Source organism: Crinia signifera, chromosome 8, assembly GCF_055691185.1.
Source record: "Crinia signifera chromosome 8, ASM5569118v1, whole genome shotgun sequence".
Taxonomy (NCBI): domain Eukaryota; kingdom Metazoa; phylum Chordata; class Amphibia; order Anura; family Myobatrachidae; genus Crinia; species Crinia signifera.
The window spans coordinates 158,204,003-158,229,430 of record NC_139224.1 but is presented as its reverse complement, the minus strand read 5'-3'; the positions used below and the strand labels follow the sequence as shown (position 1 = coordinate 158,229,430).

Below are 25,428 nucleotides of genomic sequence, written 5' to 3'. Positions count from 1 at the left end.
TAAGGGGGGATATTATGGTTGATTCGCTCGGATGCGAATACGCATCCTTGCGAGTGAACCAGATCCCACCTTGTGAATGGTGGTACGCCGGCCCACCATTCGCAAGACGCGTACATTTGCACTGGCTGCGAATTGAGATGCTTTACAAAAACATCCATTACAGCCTGTGGGGTAACACCCACATCATTCAATGGTGATGTCAACTGCCCCCCCCCCCCCCCCCCCCCCTCACAACACCATCGGCCCATTAGCATGAGAACACCCAGCGTTCTCATGGGATCACCCATGAAAAGCTGGGCGTTCCCATATGCTAATAGTCGATACTTGTGTATTTGTAGGGCGCCCAATTTACATACGTACAGCACCGTGCATACGTGTATGCAATTTTGCTATGCGATGCGATTTTCCTTAATTTTTAATGCACTCCTGCCCGCGGATCGCATCACATACCATTTGCGGTGCAATTTTTCCTTGTATAAGCACCCATGCGTTGAGATGTGATGGTACTTCCTTTTAAAAGCACCCATGCACACCACCACTATCCACGTCAGCCCGAAGCAAGGGGACGCGGTTACGCGCCCTCCCGACCTTTTCATACCCCCACTTTCCACGTCGGCGGATAGTGTGACGAGCGCAGCGTGGCGAGAGCAGTGAGCCCGAATCATGACGAGGGGACGCGGAATACATGTAAAGTTATCCGCGTGCGCTCGCCACACTTTATAAAATCGACTCCACAACGCCGTGGATAGTGGGGGTATGAAAAGGTTGGGAGGATGCATAACCGCGTGCACTCGCCACGCTTTGGGGTGACGTGGATAGTGGGGGTGTACTACATCCCATTGCATCACATTGACATGTACACTGGGGGTGTTTTGCTAAATCGCATTCGATGCGATCGGTGGTCAGGGTGCAGTGAATAAATTAACTAGTGAGATGGCAGCGCACGGCACGAAAACATGCCATGCGATGCAATGCAATTTCACTACGCAAAATAGCCCACTAAGCAACAGGGCTGTGGAGTCGGTAGATAAATGTTCCGACTCCTCGTACTTCTGACACAGACTCCTCTGTATTAATATGCGAATGCATTTGATACATTCCTTGAAGGAAAGAAAGGCAACATACATATTATTACTACAGAAACTAGAGGCTGGGAAGCCAACAGTCTACTGCATTGAACAGTTTAAGCACAGGACAAACACAATGAAAACAAAGTTTTATAAAAAAAAATTATTAATTAATTAAATGGCTGGATAGTAGCAGTAGGTATAAACATCAGGAACAGGAACTTTACCAGTTCAAAGATAAAAACCACATTATTTGGTTGTTTTGGGAACAAAAACAATAGGAAAGGTTCAGAAGTGTGGAGCATGAGTTCCGCATCCTTTGTGACGACAACAAAAATCAACGAGCCACAATCTCCGCTGGTTTGCTTGCTCGTCACCATTCAATTCATGGACACAAGGAACGATTTATTTACTGAATCGTTACTGGTGACGAAAAATGGTGCCTGTACATCAATATGAACCAGCGTAAGGAATGGCTTAGCCAAGGTAAACAAACGACCCCGCGCATGAAACAAGATCTTTATCCGCGTAAAAAGATGTTGTGCGTATGGTGGGAGAGCTTGGTTGAATGAATTTTTCGAGTCTACACCAGGTGATTTCTACCAACGAGGTATTGAAAACCTTATTGAACGTTGGAAATAAGTTGTAAACTACAAGGGAGAATACATTTATAAGTATTGGTGCTCCGAATTGTGCGTTGCGTGCTATAGTGAAGCACATGAAAAGCATGCTTTTTCACGGTCACTTAACGTGTTCGTTTTGCGGTTACGTGAGGCACTGCATGCATTGGTCTTTATTCTTACAGTAGAGAAGTCATTAATTATAATTTTCGGAGTCGGTGCATTGTTTGCCGACTCCGACTCCAGGTACTCGAAATTCCCTTCGACTCCACAGCCCTGCTAAGCAAATCGCTTAGAATACTAATATGATTGTATTTTATAATGTTCCCTGGCCTGAATCTTATACAGTGTACTAAACACCCTGGCCACTGAATTATAAACCTTCTGCCAAAACCAATCCTCTAAAATTCCCTTTTGAATTATTTAGGGGTAAATGCCCCGCTATAACAGTTCCTGCTTCACCTCACTAATGGGGACACCGACAAGATGTATTAACATCTTGCCGGCCGAAGTGGGGGAGCGCTAACTCCCCCTCCGGCGATATCCCCTCCTGGAGACAGCACGGGTCGGGTGTGGTATAATTGACCGACAGTCGGGATTCAGACAGTCATTAGTCAGACTTCGGAATCCCGACTGCACAGCGTGGGGAGCGCAATGAAGCCCCTTGCGGGCTCGCTGCGCTCGCCACGTATTTTATTCTCCCTCTATGGGGGTCGTGGACCCCCACGAGGGAGCAGTCGGGATTCTGACGTCGGAGGAATGACTGTCGGAATCCTGACTGTCGGGGAGCCGTCCGGCACCCGTGCTGTCTCCTTCCCCCCGGCCAGCTGACTGCACATGCCCGGGATCTCGCTACTCAAGCGAGATCCCCAGCCCAGCTCAGAGCCAGCAGCAGGGACAGCGCTATCCCTGCTGTGGGCATAGGGCATCGCCGCCTGCAGCTGTTGAAGTCGATAGCTGCAAGGGGCGCCGTTCATAAATTAGGCAGGAGGCAGTCGCGCAGTACGAAATATCGTAGCTGCGCTATGCCTCCTGCCCTGCACTGCCACGCCACCCAGCAGGTGTCATAGATCAGGGGAAGCGCTATCCCCTGCCTTAACACATGGGGATAGCGCATATTCCCTGATCGACACATCATAAATCTACCCCTCAGTGACATATTGATTGGGAAGGGCCATCGTTAAATGCTATGGCCAGTTATTTCACAGAGGACGTCCGGTTACTCCACACCAGCATTTTTTGATGATGATGAGGATTATCTTGTTCATGACAGATTGACATTGAATAAGACTCCTGCCTCTTTGACAAGCAATGGAATATCGCACTATTTGTGACACCAGTTAGCTTGGCTGTCCACAACATCATGGCTCCGGGCAAACAAGCACCCACAAAAAGCCTTTCCCCAACTCTGACAGATTCATTGTTGTCCCCATTGTGATCAGCACGGTAACCGTGTACTGCTTAGCAATGTTCTTTTATCATTGCCATGGTCACGCACGTTCCCTGGTATGACATTTTCGGGCATCTACTTAAACATTTCTAATTCACGGACCGGGACACGCAAATTTCTGCTGCTGTTAGTACATACTCAGGGTATATAAGCCTCTGATAAGAACGCATTGTGCAGGGGGTGTTACTGGTCCCAGAACTTCTACAGGGCTTTGGGTAGTAACAAACCGACATAGGAGGGCCCTGCACGCAAGCTTACATGATGACCTTCCATATACAGCCTGTGTGGGAGCTACCTCATGCTATCCTTTCTCTAATGGGAAAAACCATGCTGCACTGCAGGTGGGGCAAATGTAACAGGTGCAGAGAGTTAGATTTGCCCCACCTGCAGTGCACATGGTTTTGCCTGTTAGAGAAAGAATTTGATTTTGACATCCGTACTAAATAACCCCCATGAACCAGAACCCCTACATATCTAAGCTATAGCAGCATCTTTTTGTGTGTGTAATGTAGACTCTTGTACACGTAACTGCACACAGAAGAAGGAACAGTGTTAAATACAATAACCGTAACTTGCCATTACCATACACTTTTCATTCATGAAAGAACTGCAGCCAGAAAACGACTTTGGAAAAAGGAACATTTATTGCATAGTCTGGAAACTGGGTTCTGGTCTGGAAAGACACAAAGCGGTGACTGCGCCTATGGAAGGACGGGCTGTACGGGAATACACCGATGCTGTAGCGGGGATCAGATACGGCATCAGGAGAGCTCAGCTTCAGAATAACCTTAGTAGGGATCGTTAAACGGATACATGGGGTGGCTGGCGTCCCTCGCAACAGACTTCCCATCCACCTATAAATAGATAAAGGAATTAAAGAGACAGAATGTGTAATACTTATTATTTGCCATGGCCCCAATTAACACAAGATATCACAATTACATGCCCCGTTATTGTGAGAATGGACTACAATTCCCTTGTGTTAAATATACAGGATGTGCAGAGATACAATTAGAAGGGCGTTTACCATCTTAAACATAGAAACCGAATTTGATGGCAGATAAGAACATCGTGGCATCTAGTTGTCCTTTTCCAATCATCTTTTTGGCAATTTCAACCCTATATGTTTTGCAGTGCTGGGTGAATGGATAAAGTTGCAGTCGCATGAGCAGTAGCGCTGGCTGAATGGATAAAGCTGCAGCCACATGATCAGCATCCCTGGCTGAATGGATAAAGCTGCAGTCATATAAGCAGTAGCGCTGGGTGAATGCATAAAGCTGCAGCGCTGGGTGAATGGATAAAGTTGCAGCCGCATTAGCAGTAGCGCTGGCTGAATGGATAAAGCTGCAGCCGCATTAGCAGTAGCGCTGGCTGAATGGATAAAGCTGCAGCCGCATTAGTAGCAGTGCTGGCTGAATGGATAAAGCTGCAGCCACATGAGCAGTAGCGCTGACTGAATGGATAAAGCTGCAGCCACATGAGCAGTAGCGCTGACTGAATGGATAAAGCTGCAGCCATATGAGCAGTAGCGCTGGCTGAATGGATAAAGCTGCAGCCACATGAGCAGTAGCGCTGGCTGAATGGATAAAGCTGCAGCCACATGAGCAGTAGCGCTGGCTGAATGGATAAAGCTGCAGCCACATGAGCAGTAGCGCTGGCTGAATGGATAAAGTTGCAGCCACATTAGCAGTAGCGCTGGCTGAATGGATAAAGCTGCAGCCACATGAGCAGTAGCACTGGCTGAATGGATAAAGCTGCAGCCACATGAGCAGTAGCGCTGGCTGAATGGATAGAGCTGCAGCCACATGAGCAGTAGCGCTGGCTGAATGGATAAAGCTGCAGCCACATGAGCAGCAGTGATGGGCGAATGCAGAAAGTTACAGCCACATAAACAAAAGCTATATTCATATCTGATTAAAACCATGTTTAATAACGTGAATAATTGGTGAGCTGTGATATATACTTGTATATGAAATCCTTAGAAAATGACAGTATAGGGTTTTGGTTTCTCATAGAATATTACCGTGATTAGTGGAATGATATATCTCCAGTTCTTGTTAAGGGCTCCAATTTGTTTCATCTCCTCCTCGGTCAGACAGAAATCAAACACCTGCCCAATTACAACAGAGAGTTCGGTTTAGTTCACAAATGCTGCGTCTGCTACTAAGCAGTAGTCGCTATGCAGAAGGGATGGCCATTGACGATTCACAATGATCGATGGTTTATGGTCAATGTAGAATAGTTTTGCCATTGATGGGGGGGGGGGGGGGGGAGAACCAGACAGTGTCCCCTCCATTGACATCAAATATATTTTTTTCTACCCCCCCCCCTCCCTCCCTAAGGGGCTGGGACACGAAGCATAGCTCCGGCCCCCGACATCTGTGAAGCCCCGCCCCCATGCTTTTTGTCGTAGTCTTTTTTGCCGTTTTACGGCGGGCTGATGACATCACATGACATCAGCGCCCACCCCCAATTCGGAGAAACCCGTGCAGCAGAAAAGTTAGTCCTGGGTTACTTTTCAGTTGCGAACAGAGAAGTCATTCAATGGTGACAACTATTGAATGATTTTTCCTTTGTGTGGGTGCTTGCGAGTGGATGTGTAAGCGCACACATCCTCTCGCAGCGTAGTGAGGGAATCCGTCCTGCAGGGGGGGGCATGTATTCGCCAGGGTAGTGTTAACCTGCTCGCTAGGCTCCGAAAATCTGCAGCCTAGTGAGCAGTTCCGAATCAGGCCCAATTACCGTTGGCGGGAGGGAGTAACAGACACACGGCCAAATGCACTAAGCTTCAAAAGTGATAGAATGCAGAGTGATAAACAACCAGCCAATCAGCTCCTGCCTGACATTTTTGAAACACAGCCTGTCACATGGCAGGTAGGAGCTGATTGGCTGGTTGTTTATCACTCTCTATTTTATCACTTTTGAAGCTTATTGCATCTGGCCCACAGACAGGCAGCGAGCACAGACCATGAGCAGGAGACATTGCTGGAATCATTTCATTGACTACACTACAGCAATCTAATCCATACTACCAGTTTCCCCAGATTGCTGTATATGGCATAGGATAGAGATCACCATAATTAAATATAGATTTGGATATTCCATTTTTTGCAGGTATGTTATAGACACGTACCTGGATATTCTGCAGGATCCGAGACGGGGTGACGCTTTTTGGGATTACGACAACCTTACGCTGCACCTGCCATCTGGTAGATCACAATGAAATGTTAAGTGGATTCCAAAGTAACTCTGTATGTAATGTAGAAATCTGCCGAATCACAAGGTTCAGCTTCCTAATCTACTGTCTACTAATACATCCTCTCCACAGTGCAGCCTTTAGCACTGTGGAGCAGCTGAAAAACTACTGCTAGGGTTATAGGTCATGGGTTTGAGTCCCACCATGACCCTGATTGTTTGGAGTTTGTATATTCTCCATGTGCTTGCGATTTCCTCCCGCAATCCAAAAATATACTGGTAGGTTCATTGACTCCCGACAATCAAACCCTTATGTGTAAAGCAGCCCATACACGGCCCGATACGGGCGTGCGTTGTGGGCTTGAATAGCACAGATCACATCACATTGCATTGCATGTACATGCGTTGTGCATGCAATGTGATGAGAACTAAGTACAAAAAGTATGTGCAAGCACATACTTTTTGTACTGTGCGATGAGGTGCCGCGGGAGCGCGCACCTCAAAGCAAGGAACGCACAGCCCGGCATCGGGCCGTGTATGGGCAGCTTTAGTGTTAATGTGTGTCCCCAAGGGCAGACTAGATAGACCAATTGGTAATGATCTGCCTTCAAATCCTTTGTTTTTATATATTTTATAAATAAATTATTTAAACATATTTTTAAAAATACATTCTAAACCATTTTTGGGGTGAAAAAAAATATGGTTCTACAGCTTTAATGTGCAAGATGCATCATGGGGAAGCTGCAGGTCCTTCCTACATACTATAATTTGTCAGTAAAGCCTTTTGCTGCCAGAGGCTAGTGCCATGTTTTTGGTTCCAGTGGCCACGTGATCTCTCACATCTTGCTCTGCAATTTTGTTACAGCGGAAAACAGACTTAGTAAGGTATGAAACCGGCTCTACAGGTAACTGAGGAATAAGTGGAGCTGCGCCCAGACACTGTCTGAGATTGGACGTTGAAATGTGAGTTTTGGTTGTCGGATATTGGTCGGAGCTACCTGTAATTTAGCACACCATTCAAAAGCCCCCCATTGCATCAGGATGCGGTCAGCGATTAACCTTCTGGGTGGTATGCCTGGAAATTTTCCGGGCTCAGCTACGCTGCCGCAGCTGGGCTCTCCCGGAAAGATCCGGGCATACCACTATACAGTAGGTCCAGCTGTGCACGACTGGCGCACCACCTCTTGGGCCCCCATCGTTCCCTCCTGTCGCTTCCCCCCAACACCGGAGTTCCCCTGTCACCTCCCCAGCCGCCATTTATAGCGGTGACGAAGGCAGCAGGCTCTGGGATGTTCGGGGAGGCTCAGGAGGACTCGGAAGCGCTCAGGAGTTCATGCGCCAGAGTCCTCCCGAGCCGCCGTGAACATCCCCGAGCCTGCCCCCTGTGGTCACTGCTGGGGCAGCGGCAGGGGAGGTGAGAAAGGGGCCCTACATTCTGTGGTGGAATTTGCTGGGGCAGGACTAACCTGCCCACCAAAACCCACCACTCAAGAGTTTACTGGACATGTCAGTGACAGGAGCACATGGCTATTCCCCCCCCCCACCCCCCCCACCCCCACCCCTAGGACAGGGATTATACATAAATTCACTACAATATCCAGGAGACCTGCGATTCACACAGGTTCTAGGTCTTGTACCTGAGAAGGATCTGGGCTTCAGATTTTCCGTATTTTTTGGCCATCTCCAGAATGCACGGTTCCTCCAGCAGTACAGGATCCTCCGGCTTTCTCCAACTCCGGTCTGGGGAACCCAGCGGACTGTAACCAGTGACGACAAGTCCGTTGGCATGACAGTAAGCGATCAGCTCATTCTGAGCTAGGTACGGGTGGCACTCCACCTGCAAGAGACGTCAGAGGGCAGGAGAGGTCCAATCAGATCATTTCCTTTGGGCTACTTCCTGCGATATTGGGCCACACACGGATATTGCAGTGCGCATAACTCTGCTCTGCAGATCTCTAAATCACTCATTTACTAAAGGTTCTAAAAATGAAAAGAGCCCATAGCAACCAATCAGATTTACCCTATCTTGCAATTTGGCCCAAGGCCAAATACATTCTACGGGAGAGATAGTCAAGACAGTCTATTTTTCTATTCGATGCTGACTAAATGGGGGCATGTATTGGGATCGAATGTGGACGAATACTGTGCGATTCAGACTAACTTTCTATTCGATTTTGACTATATAGCCAAAATCGATAGCTAGAATCGCACCCTGTGTACACAGCTTAACCCTAAATCAAATTCAGCATGGACCACTAATACCCCTTTCAGACAGAAAAATCCCAAAAACCCAGGTATTTCCCGGATACAAATACCTGGGTACAACTAGGCAGCAAGGGGCTGACCCCCTTTCACACAGGAGCAAAAACCCGGGTATTTCCCGTGTCGACCCCTTTCACACAGAAGTCGGATTTTTCCTGCAAAACTCTGTGTGTCATAAGAATAGGACAGTTTTAAAGGCACACAGAGATGTCCCTATAGATTGTAAGCTTGCGAGCAGGGCCCTCCTACATTTTGACTGTCTGTAAATACCCTGTTTTGTTTCACTGTCTGCTATTGTAAAGCGCAACGGAATATGCTGCGCTATATAAGAAACTGTTAATAAATAAATAAATGAGGTCATCAAAAGTGGGTGGTGACTGCTCACTGCATTGCATTAACCATGGCATGACACAAGGATATGTTGTAAACAAGTTTTATTGTTTTTATATACTGGAAGGTACATGTTTCCTCACATGGCTGTCAGTATATTTGCAATGTTTGAGTACACTGTGGCATCTTTGACTGTCCCAATCATCTGTTTGCCGATATCCTCCTCCCCTCTCACTGCCAGCAGCTCTCACCTCTTGCTTCTACCAGTGGGCCATGCTATCCTTTTTTTCAGCTTTCTAATGACCTCAGAGGCCAGCTCCATTGCCATGCCCTCCCAGCCAGAGAAGCCTATCCTGACAACCAATCAGCCAGCACCCCACCAGGAGAGCCAATCAGTGCCTAACAATGTGTAATAATCCCAAAAACCCGGGTCGTTTCCTTTCAGACAGCCGGCGACCCGGGTTTTTGGAATACAGACCCGGGAAAAACCCAGGTAAATACCTGGGTCGAAGTCCCGGAACTTTAGACCCGTGTTGACCCTTTCAGACAGAAGAAAAACCCAGGTCGACACGGCAAGAGCAGGGAAATTCCCGGGTCTTTTTTTCTGTCTGAAAGGGGTATTATTCACAAATTGAGCAATTATCATATGCCTGCTCATGCGTACTGTACACATCGCGCATGCCTCAGACTTACATTTGCACAGATGGCAAAGTCTCTCTGATGTTTCGTAAACTGCAAATGGATTTGCTAATGGATGGTGGTTAGTGTCCCATTCGCAATTCATTTGCATATTTGCACAGGGCACTTTCGCTTTCTGTCTGGGCGGCAGCTTTATGCAATTCACTTCGAATTCTCACATTAGCCATCCGCACTGAATTAAGCCTCAGGTGTCAATTAAGGTGCTCTAGAGCCTGATGGTGTAGCTTCAGACGATGGGCTAAATGGAATCGTTCTCCGTGTTCTGGAGGTGTGGGACTTTTAAAGTAGCAATCATCTACAGGGCAATGCCAACCTGGTGTTTGCCTGGTAAAGGATTTTGCTGTTCAAAAGAAAACCTGACAGACTTGCAGAAAAGTCTCCACAACTCCGGAACTCGAGGGATATTACAATTAGGGGAAGATTTTGGTCCATTCGTAATGAACCAAAATCTCCCCTGCCCCGATGGTCGGGGTTTGGGCACGTAAATAGGAAAATCCTGGCTGCAAACAGCCTTGGCTATTTACACGGTCACTGGGCCAATCGCAGCGGGGAGGGAGTGGGGCGGGGGCGGTATTGACCATGGGACATGGGAACGCCCATAGTTTCATGGGCGTCCCCATGAAAATGCTGGGCATTCCAATGCAAATGCAGGCGGACGAAGTGTGCCTGGGGCCCTTTCTTTGTCCCGGGCCTGCAAATATAAGTCAGTCTCCACAGACTGGAGCCCAGGAGTAATCATTTGATGGTTGCCGATTATTGAATGATTTCCCCTGCTGCGAGCACATGTGAGGGGATGTGTTTTCAGAATCCCCTCGAGGGGATACAGCGGAGGGGGGGGGGGGGCAGTTTTTAACCACGGCGTGCACTTACAGAATCGGGCCCCTGCAACATTGTGTCTTAGGGCCTTATTCTATTCTTACTCCTTATTCACTCTTTCTGACAAAATCCTTCTTAAGGCCCCCATACATTAGGCCAACTTGTCCTAGGGACAAGTCGGACCCAATTTACCTGCGAGCCGCCCGGCAGCTCCCCGGGAGGCTCACATACAATTTGGCACTTGATGTGCCATTTGGCACTTGATGTGCCATTTTTTACATGGGATTAATCGCATGCGATTTATCCCATGTAAAAAAAAACCCGGGGAGCTGCAGGGCGGTGAGGAGTAGTGGGGGCGGGCGGCGGCGGCGGTGGTGGGGGCGGGCAGCGGTGGTGGGGGCGGGCGGCGGGTGCGGTGAGCGCTGCTGACCTGTCCGGTCAGTGTACTTACACATAGCAGCAGCGGGGACGGGACGCGCAGTGGCGGCTATTAGATTTTTAAAATACTTGTCAAATGACCGGCCGCTCTCTGATTGGCCGGAGAGCTCTCAGCCAATCAGAGAGCGGCCGGTCATTTGACAAATATTTTAAAAATCTAATAGCCGCCACTACGCGTCCCGTCCCCGCTGCTGCTATGTGTAAGTACACTGCCCGGCCAGGTCAGTCAGCAGCACTCGCCGGCGCTCAGGGACCCGCTGCCCGCCCCACTGCTCCCCCGGTGTCTGCATGCATATGCCTGTCAGGTGGCAGGCATATGCATACAGGGAGGTCGGACGTGATCGTATGTACAGACCGTCCGACCTCCCTGATCCGGTCCGATGCGCACGGGACCGCGCATCGGATCGGATCAGATATCACACACCTACGATTTTGGGCCGATTTCACCCGATTATCGGCACAAAGTGCTGAAATCGGATGAAATCGTCCCAAAATCGCATAGTGTATGGGGGCCTTTAGATGTACAAAACCATGTGCACTGCAGGTGGGGCAGATGTAACTTGTGCAGAGAGAATTAGATTTGGGTGGGGTTTTACTTCAAAGTGAGATCTATATTGCAGTGTAAAAATAAAGCAGTCAGTATTTACCCTGCACAGAAACAAAATAACTCACCCAAATCTAACTCTCTCTGCACATGTTACACCTGCCCCACCTGCAGTGCACATGGTTTTGTCCATCTAAGAAGGATTTTGTCAGAAAGAGTGAACTAGAATAAGGCCCTAAGTACTTACTGAGCATAGAAAAGACATAAGAATCGTCCATGATATGTGGTACTATTCAGTGGTTGATACATTTCAATATGGGTTAACATCCGTTAGCCAACTCCTAGATTTTGGTATATAAGCCATTAGCCAAACAATGTCCTCTATCAGGACCTAGGGAAATGCAGCCAAACGGTGCCCGGCTGTATATGGATTGATCAAGGCACTGGATTAGGGATGCCAATCCCGGGATTGAGTTTATAACACCCCTCCTCTTCCCCCAAACTGGGCGTGGTGGGGTGGGCAGGAGGCCGTGCAGTGGGTAGGATCAGAGTGACAATTGGGTGGATGCGGGGCGGGCTGCACAGCATGTCCTCCGATACAGCTGGGTTCCGGAGCAGCATCGGAGCGAGTATTCAACGCTACCGGCATTAGATTTGTGAATGCACTGGCTAATCCCGGAATCCTGGGATTGGAAACTCCAATCCCGGTATTGAAATCCTGTTGATTTTAGGGCCCAATCCCGGATCCTGTCAACCCCGATCCTGGGATTGGCCGCAGTAAAGGGGCTTGTGGGGGAACCATACCCTATGTTGAAAAGAAGCTGATTAACCTGTATTACGTGATCATATAATGTATATAAAGAATAACCATCTATTTATTCAATTATTTAAAATGAAGTATGAATTGATTTTACTAAGTTCATTTGTCACGTGTAGTAATATTTACTTCAATCAGAAGACAGCTGGATGAACAGTATCCAACTTTATCTTAAGATCGCATTTGCGTCTAGCCAAGCACAATGACAATATACAACTCTACCAGATAGAACTACAGGGCTGAAAAGCACAGATGGAAACCAGAAAGGTAAAGCAACATGATTGGTACAATTTGCAGGATGGCGTGTACAGGAAGATCACGTGGGAGATGTATCAAAGCCTTCTGAAGAGGGGACAAGTGGGAAAGTGACAACATCGCCCATTGCAACTAATTAACTACCAGCTAGCATTTGTCAAAGACATTCACGTAGAAGCTGTGGATATGGGCAACCTACCCACTTGGCTTGATACATCTGCGAAATCATCAAAGAATGAAAGAAAGATTTAAGATCATTTTCCTCTGGGAGAAGTCCTCCAGTGCGACACAGATAATCCCTGTCGCTCTTTCCAGGTACAAAACTAAATTATGGATTCTGATAATGAGGAATAGAGGCCCCTAATCTGGTTCTTTCGCAGGGGCCGCGAATTCGCATGGGGACCGATGTTTTGCGTATGCACGGCAGCATTTCTGTGCATGTGTATATGTTGGGTGCCTGCAAACTCTGCAAAGAGTCTGTTCCCAGAGTGCACGCTCCCTGCCTTGCGATCTGGGGGATGGAGAGGGGTGTGGGGTGCCGGTCTGGGCCATTAGCATATGGGTGACACATGTGCGGGGGGGGGGGGGGGGGGGGGCGGACAGCTGACATAACCGGATGTCAGCTGCCTGCCCAATTCCCTGCAATTGTACACACATACTGTATGTAAGGGTGGTCTGGGTCACCCTTACATATGCGTGCGCCTTCGCCATCATTTGATGGTTGGCAACCATTGAAAGATGGGGGAGGTTCCCACTGGCATGCAAATGGATCTTCAGGTTAAACATCCATTCGCAAGCCTTGCGAACGCATCCCGTGTGCCGCCGGCTGACCATTCACAAGGCGGGGTTAGTGTGACTCGCAAGGATGCAAATTCGAGTCAACCAGAATAAGGGCCAGAGGCTGCAACATCCAAACCTCTGCCATGGAGAGGATAAGAGATCTTATGCATCAGCCATGGAGGACGGACCTCAGTTTAAGCCACAGGCCCAGAGACGCCCTGTATGAGACAGGTGTATGCATTGCTGCAGATGTAGGAGGGTTGGAGAGATTCCTACCTGTAGTACAGCCGGCTTTATGGTGGCAATGCTGAGGATATCATCAATTTGCCTTTTGTTAAAGTTGGACAGACCGATGGCCTTGGTCAGCCCCTTCTCTATCAGCTTCTCCATTGATTTCCATGTATCCTTGTAGTCGGTGTAGTCGTACTGCAGTGACCCATCTGGGTTTTGTGGGAAGATGTTATCCCCTCTCCTGTAACAAAATATCTTAGTTTGTACAGCTCACCAGATGCCACTTCCACTGGTTACACACTGTATCTCTACTGCCAACACCGGACATCTGGTTCCATATCGCAGTGTGCGTGCGGTACAATACACATTAGTCTGACTGGTGTCATCAAACCTGGCTGGGGTCTGACTGGTGTCATCAGATGTGGCTGGGGTCTGGCTGGTCCCATCAAACGTGGCTGGGGACCTGGCTGTTCCCATCAAACGTGGCTGGGGGACTGACTGGTCCCCTCAAATGTGGCTGGGGGACTGACTGTTACCATCAAACGTGGCTGGGGGCCTGAATGGTCCCATCAAACGTCCGTCCTTGTGCCTCATATTTGCACTGTTACAAAATTTCTGGGCAACTTCTCTGCCATTGTCTGGCATTATTTTCTGCTCCTCCGCAAACTCCTCCAGCTTCGTATTGGAAACCTACACAAAGAGGTACCGAAACCGCACCATATACTGGCCGAACTTTACTGCCTACAGAAAAGACTCGGCCATTCACCAGTCTGGTAAAGAGCAGATAACTAGCTTTCATATTATATTAGATGATTACTAGCAAACCCCACCCTTGCCTTACATAACCTCCTTCAGATCCTTCCCCCACCCTTCACGCTGTCCTGCCCCATCCCCTGCTCTATACAGCCCAGCCCCCTCTGTCCACTCCACCCCCCATACCACTGGTCTGTCCCATTCTCCCTAGGCCTTCACCTGTCGTGCCCCCTCCCTCTCACCGCTGTATCCTTGCCTCCCGGCAGGTCCTTCCCTCCTGTCACTCTAGCAGCGGGAGCCATTGGAGATATAGCACAATCCCTGGCTTCCACTGTGCAGGCATGTTGGGGACAGGACAGACCTCTGCAGATCATCATGCAGACTGGACTCTAGAGCACACACTCACTTGAACGCATATGGCCAGTGCATGAGATACAGGTCCAGATATTCCAGACTGAGGTCTTTCAGTGACTTCTTCAAGGCACCTTCCACATCGTCAGGGTGGTGTTTGTTATTCCATAGTTTAGAGGTGACGAATATATCTTCACGTTTTAAACCCTGCACATAAAGTCAGGATAATGCATTACATATAACATACAAAGCACTGTCGTGTAATACATGTTCTGGGATAGAGATCTAACTAGGAGGTGAACAGATTGGTAATATGAACTGAGGCACTGTTTGCAATAATGTGGTATAAGGTATACTGGCAGACCTACAATGTGACATAACGGGAACCACGGCACTACTGTGGGGCATAATATAAACCAGGGCACTACTAGGAGGCATAACATTAACTAGGGCACTACTATGAGACTATGCCATATGCATTGGCGGATTCCCCCCCCCCCCCGGATCCGCCAATGCATAGGGCACAAGAGGTAGGTCAGCATTTATTGACACCACTTACATGAATATTTTAGCTAAAGGAGAGCTGTCCTTTGAGATGATTGGACTTCTGTGTTTATGACTCGGAGTCTAGGAACACACACCGCGGGGAGTGCTGGGAGGGATCCGATTGGATCCTCCAAGCAATATGGAAGCACATAGGAACGATTTCCATTCATCATTTTTTTGGGGGGGGGTCAAAAATAATGCTGCCTTTCCATTTTGGAAATTTTAAATCTGTATCAGCTGGTTCCAGATTTGAAAATGAGTTTATTCATGTTTGGGAGGAGGGGCTGCTACTCTAGATTCAGATTTGTGTGATTAGAAATACATTTTAAGCCCGATATGTTAAATCAGCTGTGATTGGCTCCCTCCATTACGGGATTAAAGGTGTTTATGAGTGAGAATGGACGGAGTGTCATAGCCTTACCATTCTTCACACTCCTGTACTATGGGCCGTAAAGGCCAGTTACTACCTCTGCGTTATACAGACAAAGCACAGCTAGTAGTATGATAATGGTCCTAGGACCCTCCTGACACATGTGCGTAGTGTGATTTCAGAAGTATCATCGTTCTGTACATAACAGTTTCCAGGTTTGTGGCTCCAGATGGGAGAATTGTGTCAACTGGAAGATATATGTCAAAAGTTATGGTGTCCACTTTCTTAAAATGTCAACATGCAATATGTCGACGGGGTCAAAATGTCAACATTAGGGTAAGGCTGCAGGTAGGATCAGGTCCATTACTGCTGGGCTACCAGGGACAACAACAGGTCAACACTTCATCACTGTCTTCGGTGACTTGCATAGTCGCTGAGCAGTACGCCAGCATCAGGGGGGGGAATGGCTGGAATGGGGCATGCCCATAGGAACATACCTGGGCAGGCCGACGCCTGCCGGGAGGCGGGCAGCTGATGTCACATGACTGTCAGAATCAAAATCACCATATTTTAACCCTAACAGTCCCCTCCCACAGCTTAACCCAAATCACTCTCCCCACACCCGAACCAGCACCCTGGTGGCTAACCCAGTACATAGCTTTAGGATCCGTCGGGTTTCTGACCATTGGGATTTAGAGCGCCGGAATAAGTGGGTATTATGCAATTCTATGATTGATGTCCGTCAGTTTTACCTTGTCAGATGACAGACTTTCTTTGATAGCTTCTCCCACTTCAGTTTCATTTCCATACACTGAGGCGCAGTCTATGTGGCGGTAGCCAACTCCGAGCGCGTATTTCACCGCTTCTTTCACCTGTCGCCAAAAACAACACAGCGAGTCAGTCTTTTTACTAACTACAAGCACTGCAGCTATTGGGATCAATCATTACTAAAGAGATGCTGAATATTAAATTATTTTACCAATAAAACCACTGATGCAACTGGCCTACCCTAAATGCCATGTCACAGGCAGCAAATCTGCCTGTCTGAGCATACACACATCCTAAGTATTTATTTAACATCAGATATCTGTTGCAAGTTTGATTCGAGGAGAAAATTGAATCTGAAAGTCATTCTATACAATGGTATTGAAACAGTTAAAGTGGTGCAGTTTGTTGATGGACCACAAGAGGTCACTCTTGCACAGGAGCCTTGAATTCTACATTCACATTAGGATATTTACCACTACCATGGTTACCAATCATTTGTTCCCGGTGACAGACATGTGATTAATTTTTCCATGATGCACTACTTTTAAAATACTGTGTTAAAACCAGAGTCAAAACAAAAATGTATTTAATTGGAAAACCAAAGTAAACTCCAGATACGTTGTTTGATATGCCTTATATTATTGCAAATTAAGTGCCTGATTCTGAGGGGGATATTTACTAAGAACGAATCGGTATGAATACACATATTCGTACCCATTCAATTTTAAATTTGGTCATTTACTTACAGCCAAATTCATCTTATTTGCCGTATTTTGGTTTATGAATGAATACACCATTAACAGAACGCGGCCATGATTTCTATGGTGATGTACTCATTTTCTATCATTCGCACTGCTAAATTCGGCCGGTAAGTCAGCAGAAAATACGACTGGAAAATAGTAGTAGGAGTAGGGGTCCCGTGTATTTCGGAAACCAGCACCGGACTCAAACAGCCAGTGGCGTCATGCCACAGCCGGGGGACACTATTAACATAAGGTCCCCCAGCCAAAGCATGATCCCCATGGCCCCATGGGGGGAGCGGAGATGGGAGCGAGACCCAATAAAGGGGTCCCCCCCACCCCATGGGAACCCTGGTCAGGGCTGATGGAGTTAAGTGTACAAATTAGAAGAAAGTATTAGGGTCTGTTGTGGAACAAAAAGTCCCAGCAAGCCTCCCCCGCATACAGTTGACACTTGCAGCCCCTCTCTCTGAGAATGAGGGAATCTCCAGTGACGGCAGTCACCGGTTCTTCCCTCAGCCAATCAGGAGCAGGCTCCGGGGGAGCTCCGCGTCTGATTGGCTCCATGCGACTCCATATTATGAATTTAACATGGGCTTCTATAGTGGGAACAGCAAGTGCCCTCAATGGGGATCACCTTGCAGTCAGGCTGAGTTGTCAGTTCCCTCCATAGAACCCCATGTTAAATTGATAACACAGGCTTCTATGGAGCCGCACAGACCCAATCAGGCTCAGAGGTTGACAATAGACAACATTTACTCATCCTTGCTCCCATTTGCTTTGATTTATGCACAATTACAGCTTACAAAAGGTGTGCTACACACAATCAGACCCTCCCGTCCGGCAGTACCAATAACAGGCATCACACGCAGATGTCGTTTATGTTTTACTCTTTTCATGTATTCACTAACAGCCATTGTTCTACATCTAATATCGTTTCATGCCATAAACAGGCCGGTCGCGGCCTATAAGGGCTTGATGCAGATTCTCATTAATACAGAGAACCAGCAGCTGCAGCCTCTGAGCTCACAGAGCGGAGACTTTATTCTGAGATCAAAGGAGGTGACCGGGAGAGGTTCCAGTGATAAATACCGGACTCATCTCAGAGGAGGAAATATGCTAATTTCTCTATGGATTAAACTCATCCTTTCAGAGAACTAATTACAGTCCATACATAATGAACCATCTACTCTAATGATGTATTTGAAGTTCCGTTTCCATGCCGCAGTCTTTTGTCACCGCACGGTATCCAATTAGCCGCTATAATTTTTCACCTGAAAAAAAAATATGCTCTAACAGCCTGATTTTTGATTTATGGTCATTATCGGCCTATGCAAATAGCTCAAAGGATAAAATTGTCCAGTCTTTGGGCAATACCACATGGGATCCAGTATTAGTATCCAGACCCATGTGTTATTGAGACTTTGAGGGCCACTTATTGAGGATTATGCTTTGAGTGCTCGAGGCATGCGCAGCATAATCCCTGAGAAATGACGGCTATCTGTGCTAGCTGGATTGCATGGGCAAATGCGATTCTTGGATACTGCCCACAGAGAAAACGTGGTCTTTTATACCCATTCCAAAGGGTTTAGTAATACCCCTTTCAGACATAAAATCCCCAAAAACCCAGGTATTTCCTGTGTCAACCGCTTTCACACAGAAGCCGGATTTTTCCTGCAAAACTCTGTGTATCATAAGAAAAAGACAGTTTCAAAGGCACACAGGGATGAGGTCATGAAAAGTGGGAGGTGTCTGCTCACTGCATTGCATTAAACATGGCTGACAAGTTGCAGAACCTGGAGGTCATGAGTGCTCTGTGTGTTTTGCTGTTTACAGCAAATCAGAGCATTATGCAGATGCTTACACTGTGCTACCTGGCACAGTGTTATGCCAGGAGGAGAATGGCACAATTTTTGGTGCAGTGGGCTTCCACTCCACGCAGGTATTTGCGCCCCCGCAGGTATTTGCGCCGGAGGAGAGCCCTGATTTGGTCTAGTGTTACCTCCATCCTGAAGTCTACAAGTGCCTCAAACCGGTCGTTGTGGGCCAGAGACCGCAGGCATGGAGAAGCTTTCTGGGTGACTGGAAGCTTTTGCACCCGAGCAGTGGCTGGCACATTTTGGGATGTCACGAGCTACCTTCAACTACCTGCTGGAACTGGTCACCCCGGCACTTACAAGGGGATGCACCAATTATTGGAAGACCATCGAGCCATGCAGGAGACTGGGGATTGGGTTGTGGTGTTATGCAACCCCCGGAGAATACCGTACCATCTCATGTCTGTTTGGTGTGGGCATTTCTACAGTGTGTGTTCTAGTGCGGGAAGTGACACAGGCATTGTTGGAGAGCCTTTACCACCGTTTCATCTGCTTATCCTCTGACCGCCAGCAGCTCATGGACCTCCTCGTCTTCTCGGTTTTTATGCAGTGTGAACGGGTCAACCCGTGTCGGCATACCTGGATCACAAACACAGGTAAAAAGAAGGGTTTTACCCGTGTATGAGATCCGTTCACACTGCAAAAAAAACCCGTGTTAAAGGCAAATTTCCAGGTCTACATGCTAGACCCGGGAATTTGCCTGCAGTGAGAACGGGGTATTACAGGCTGTGTTTGAAAAATGACAAATAAGGTGGAAAGACACCCACCCCCGCTGATTATCTGGTAGTAATACCAGCAGATGAGCGGAAGCGATCAGTGATGATGCGGAGGTGTACATCAGTGCTCATTGCCCAGCCTTCAGGAGCTGCTTTCATAAGTACCTCCCTAGATTCTTTACAGATGATTTCACATGAAGGAACGACTTACCTGTCCAGGTGCACTCTTCCAAGTGCCGAGTCCTATCACTGGTATCTTCTGCCCGGTGCGCAGAGTCTGGAATGGAACAGCGGTCGCCATGTTTGCCTTAAATGGGAAATATTAAAAATAAAGAGATGAAAAGGAAGGCAAGTCATGTTGACAACATATAAGCAATTAAACAAAATGCGTGCTTACAGATTAGGAATAACAAGGCTGTGGTATAAGGCCGCGCCATATGTACAGCAGATGTATCTTGTCCACGTACAACTAGGCGATGTCAGAATATTCTGCATCCCATCTGAGAGAGATCACGGAGAGTTGTCACATTACACAACCTGGAGGCGATTAACAATTTATATCGGAGTCATTGGTTCAGGTCAATAGCAGTGGCACACCTAGGGGGGGGGCAACTCCATCTACCCTGTATTGTCATACCCCATAGTCCTGGCAGAGTAATATAAGAAGCGAGTGGCGGCGATTGTATAGAGTGCGGTTGTATGTTGTACAAACAGACACAAGTCCAGTCTTGCCAGATGCCAGCATTTGGATGTGAGCATAACACAGGAAAAACTACCAGGTGTGTCAGGTGAATTAAGGTGATCTGGTAATACACAATAGGGGCTGGAGCTGGATTCGCGACACTCCCATTACAGAATAATATATAAGGCTAATGCTGGCATTTGTACCAGCAAGTGAGTCCCTTTAACCCTTTGAGTGCCAACATCTGAGAGATAAAATATACATTAAAAATGCCAGCGCCGCTCTCATTTGTTATATAAATCAAATATTTTGATACTTTGTGGTGCCGTCGTTCAATAAAGCTTAGCATAAACAGTCTTCTGAAACTCTCATGGTTCTGCTTTCTCCGTCTTCTCTGTGGAAGTTTATCCAGGTATATAAATAGAGGCAGAAAATTCCAAAATAGTAGAACACTTGTTTATTCATAAGACATTCGCAATGTCAGAGGTAGCGCAACGTGCCAGATAAAGGGGTACAAAGCACAAGAAAATAAACTTATGGGCAAAAGTCAGGTACCACACGGGAGTATCCGGAATGCTGGAAAACAACATCTAGGTCAACACCATATGGTTGATATGGAAACTGCCGACACATGAAAAGGTAGACACTTTTTTTGTACTTTTTATTACTTTATCATCTGCATGGACTGGGAACGATAAAATAGGGCGAAGCATGGAGAGCGAAGACAAGGTACACTATTGGTCCACATGCTCAACTATCGATATTGACACAATTGTGTTTTTTTTTTAAACTCATGGCGACTTTTCCTGTGTTTAACTTGTAAATGCCGACTTTTTGAGTCCAACTGATTGGCTGTTGACCTAGACCACACCCCCTCCCAGGATTGGAAATCCACCATGAGTGTTTTGATCTGGATCAGCAGTCCTCCTCCTGTATTCCACCAATGCGTTTAGGCTTCCTGGAGCCTTTATCATGATGTATTGGTCTATAGGACTGGAGATCTTATTTATCCACCTCTGAATTCCCATTGGTGAAGTGACCTTTACAATAAACAGCACATCACAAAGATCCCCATATATATCCTAACCGCGGTTTGCGCTGAAGTCAAACTTTGTCTTTGTACATCTGAATAATGGTGTCCAGGCCTCGTCTGGAGCACAAAACTTTGTTATTCATTGTGATGGTTATTTACACTCTAGCATAGATTTGGGGTGTAAAATATTCTTATTTTTAAAAGCCAAATCTCTCATCACCCTAAAATGCACAGCGCTGAACACTCCGTTTACTATGACCATTGCTATGTACTAATGTAGGTGATATTTTGATGGCTCCTCCTTGAACCTACACAAATAAAATCAGCTAACTACAAGCTTGGGTGGCAGCTGCCTAGGTTATCATTAATGATCCATAAAACAACTCATCTGCTCAGCTGGAACCTAGACATTCCACAAAGTCATCACCTAATACATAACAGCACAGAATCCGGGGTCCGTAGGGCATGGTCCTACCAAAGTCTCATCCCGAGAGAACCAGAATAACACAGCAAGGATGCTTGGAGCTTATGTAATCTTGGATCTAGGCATTTGTTCTTTAGCATATACGTTTCTATAACAGGTACTTAGATAAGTCCGGAGGGACAACTCTACTTTGTGAACACCTGGTACGGTCTAAAATAAAGTGGATATACCGGATAAACCCTGTATTTCCGGTATGGTGACTGCCAGCAGCTGCTCCGGGCATGGGGGTGAGAGGACAGGCACAGGACAATTTATACAATAGTCAGACAGTGATAGACAGGATGGCAGCTATAGATTACTACAGTGATTAGTATAATGAATGTGATTTATAGTAATGGATAGATTCATAGCGATGGGCTGACATCTATAGACAAACCCCAATATAACAGCGCAAGAAGCAGAGACCCTCTCCCTGCATATAACAGAGACCCTCCCTCCCCAATAGAACAGAGCACTAGTGACCCTCCTTCCCCATTGAACAAAGCCGCAGAGACCCTCCCTCCCCATATAACAGAGCAGCAGAGACCCACCCTCCCCATATAACAGCAGCAGAGACCCACCCTCCCCATATAACAGAGCAGCAGAGACCCTCCCTCCCCATTGAACAAAGCCGCAGAGACCCTCCCTCCCCATATAACAGAGCAGCAGAGACCCTCCCTCCCCATATAACAGAGCGGCAGAGACCCTCCCCATATAACAGAGCAGCAGAGACCCTCCCTCGACCATATAACAGAGTAGCAGAGAGAGACCCACCCTCCCTATATAACAAAGCAGCAGAGACCCTCCCTCCCCATATAACAGAGCAGCAGAGACCCTCCCCATATAACAAAGCAGCAGAGACCCTCCCTCCCCATATAACAAAGCAGCAGAGACCCTCCCTCCCCATATAACAGAGCAGCAGAGACCCTCCCCATATAACAGAGCAGCAGAGACCCTCCCCATATAACAGAGCAGCAGAGACCCTCCCTCCCCATATAACAAAGCAGCAGAGACCCTCCCTCCCCATATAACAGAGCAGCAGAGACCCTCCCTCCCCATATAACAGAGCAGCAGAGACCCACCCTCCCCATATAACAGAGCAGCAGAGAGACCCACCCTCCCCATATAACAGCAGCAGAGAGACCCACCCTCCCCATATAACAGCAGCAGAGAGACCCACCCTCCCCATATAACAGAGCAGCAGAGACCCTCCCTCCCCATATAACAGAGCAGCAGAGACCCTCCCTCCCCAATAGAACAGCGCAGCAGAAACCCTCCCTTCCCAATAGAACAGCGCAGCAGAAACCCTCCCTTCCTATATAATAGAGCAGCAAAGACCCTCCTCCCCATATAACAGCAGCAGAGAGAGACCCACCCTCCCCATACAACAGAGCAGCATAGAGAGACCCTCCCTCCCCATATAACAGAGCAGCAGAGACCCACCCTCCCCATATAACAGAGCCGCAGAGACCCTCCCCATGTTGCAGAGCAGCAGAGAGACCCTCCCATCCCATATAACAGAGCAGCAGAGAGACCCACCCTCCCCATATAACAGCAGCAGAGACCCTCCCTCCCCATATAACAGAGCAGCAAAGACCCTCCTTCCCCATATAACAGAGCAGCAGAGACCCTCCCTCCCCATATAACAGAGCAGCAGAGACCCACCCTCCCCATATAACAGAGCAGCAGAGACCCTCCCTCCCCATATAACAGAGCAGCAGAGAGACCCTCCTTCCCCATATAACAGAGCAGCAGAGAGACCCACCCTCCCCATATAACAGCAGCAGAGACCCTCCCTCCTCATATAACAGAGCAGCAGAGAAAGACCCACCCTCCCCATATAAGTTATATAAAAGAGCAACAAAGACCCTCCTTCCCCATATAACAGAGCAGCAAAGACCCACCCTCCCCATAGAACAGAGCAGCAGAGACCCTTCCTCCCCAATATAAAGCACAGCAGAGACCCTCCCTCCCCAATATAAAGCACAGCAGAGACCCTCCCTCCCCAATAGAACAGCGCAGCACAGTCTCCCTTCCCATAATACAATGGGGCAGGAGACCCTCCCTTCCCACCTGTGGAGCACAACAAGTAGACAGGCAGAGTGCCCCTGCGGCAGGCCTGCATACACAGCACACACTCACCTGTGTATTAGGGAGCCCAGAGTTCGGTCACTGAGTGCAGCACCAGAGAGGGTGTGCAGCAGGATTTGGGCACAGTGAGAGGGGAGGGGACAGCTGGGAGGGCAGATCCTGCACAGTATTAACCCCAGATGTAACCAACAGCAGCAGCAGAGCCTGTTCTGCAGTGTCAGCAACACAGTGGGAAGGATGCAGAGCAGACCCTTAACCCTTTCATATCCCCCAGTGTCAGGACCAGAGAGATCACTTCCTTCCTGATTCATATGAATCATGTGACAAGTCTGGAAGTTTTACCTCCCCCAACCCATAATCTTTTATATGCTATATGTTATATATTCAAGTATATTGTTCTGCAGCTCTTATGAAACTACAAGTACCAGCATGCACTGACAACCTCTACCCTGAGCCACAGAGCTCACACTCTACCATAGGGAAACAATACAAAATAATAACACTGTGCAAGGGATTAAGTCATTAGTTAATCACTTATTAGTCTTTATTATAGAATAGCTGCCCTCTTTACACATTACACTTTATCACACTACAATTAATTTATATATATAAAGACAAACCATACATGCAAAAAATACACAAATAAAACTAAATTAAAAACAATTAGTGTTAACAGCCATCTTATATCATGTGGCATAAGGCAGTATTATCACTAATTAAGTTAAAAAAAGGACATTAAAAAATGTAAAAATTGGCACGTGTTAGAAACATGATTACACCACAGAGGACAGCTCTCCTGATAACTGCTGCCCCTGTTATAGAAGGTCTACTGGGTTTAGGACCCAGGAGTTTGGATGGCCATCGTTGATTGCCTGTGGGCCAATCAAAACATGGAGGCGGGGCTTCATGGGGATCAGGATGGAACTGTGCTCAGTGTCCCTGCCCCTTGGGGAAAAAATAAATAAATAAATATATAAATATATATCCTGCGCATGAATAGAGTGATGCAGAAGCTTATTGGATCCCTCTGAGGGGAAGATGAAAAAAGTCCACAGAATTCTATAGGGCAACGCCATCTGAAGAAGCAGGATTGCCTACTTTCTGGCTGCCAGTTCCTTGAGGCAGGGAGGCGGGGCCGCTGAAGAGATGCAATAGGGGAGGGACAGGGTGGAGATAAGGATGATCGTCATGTTTTGGGGGCATACATTTTAGGCATTACCCAGTGGTGGGCAGCGCTACAAAGGCGCAATTTGCTTCACCTGGTCCTATGGCGGCAAATATTCCAGGAGGCTTGCCCCCCTTTCTGGAGGCGCAAGGAGGGGGACATGATTTCCGGGACCCTTCCGGCCGTTCCGGGAGGGTAGGCAACCCTGTGAAGAAGGAGTTCACATCGTGCCCAAAATCCGTAATGTATTGAATTCCAGAGTTTAGTACATATAGAAAAAAATTGTCCAAAACTCAGAAAACAAGATGTATAGAGCTGTGGCTGCATTTTCTGCTGTAGTAAATCCTGCCCTAGGTTTGATAAATGACA

General features: G+C 47.5%; 1 protein-coding gene across 2 annotated transcripts; it reads right to left on the bottom strand.

Annotated features, from left to right (window-relative positions):
* Positions 1 to 3,762: 3,762 nt before the first annotated feature.
* Positions 3,763 to 24,124, bottom strand: LOC146026674 (aldo-keto reductase family 1 member A1). 2 transcript variants are annotated; one of them, XM_083157515.1, is made up of 9 exons: positions 23,946 to 24,124; positions 19,837 to 19,932; positions 16,277 to 16,396; positions 14,664 to 14,815; positions 13,550 to 13,745; positions 7,970 to 8,169; positions 6,271 to 6,343; positions 5,161 to 5,247; positions 3,763 to 3,991 (listed from the first exon to the last, which is right to left on the bottom strand). In XM_083157515.1, the coding sequence occupies exons 2-9, from the start codon at positions 19,924 to 19,926 to the stop codon at positions 3,926 to 3,928; spliced, it is 984 nt and encodes a 327-aa protein (XP_083013641.1). In that variant the 5' UTR covers positions 19,927 to 19,932; positions 23,946 to 24,124; the 3' UTR covers positions 3,763 to 3,925. The 2 variants fall into 2 exon arrangements, with proteins under 2 accessions (XP_083013641.1, XP_083013642.1); XM_083157516.1 differs by lacking the exon at positions 23,946 to 24,124 and adding an exon at positions 20,023 to 20,076.
* Between the last annotated feature and the right edge of the window lie 1,304 nt (positions 24,125 to 25,428).

Bases quoted from the DNA above. Each gene is read 5' to 3' on its own strand.
- LOC146026674 (XM_083157515.1), bottom strand. From the start codon at position 19,926: ATGGCGACCGCTGTTCCATTCCAGACTCTGCGCACCGGGCAGAAGATA. The intron at 13,746-14,663 runs GTGAGTGTGTGC...ATTTTGTTACAG, and splicing joins CACTGGCCATATGCGTTCAA to GAGAGGGGATAACATCTTCC. The intron at 8,170-13,549 runs GTAGGAATCTCT...CGTCTCTTGCAG, and splicing joins TAAAGCCGGCTGTACTACAG to GTGGAGTGCCACCCGTACCT.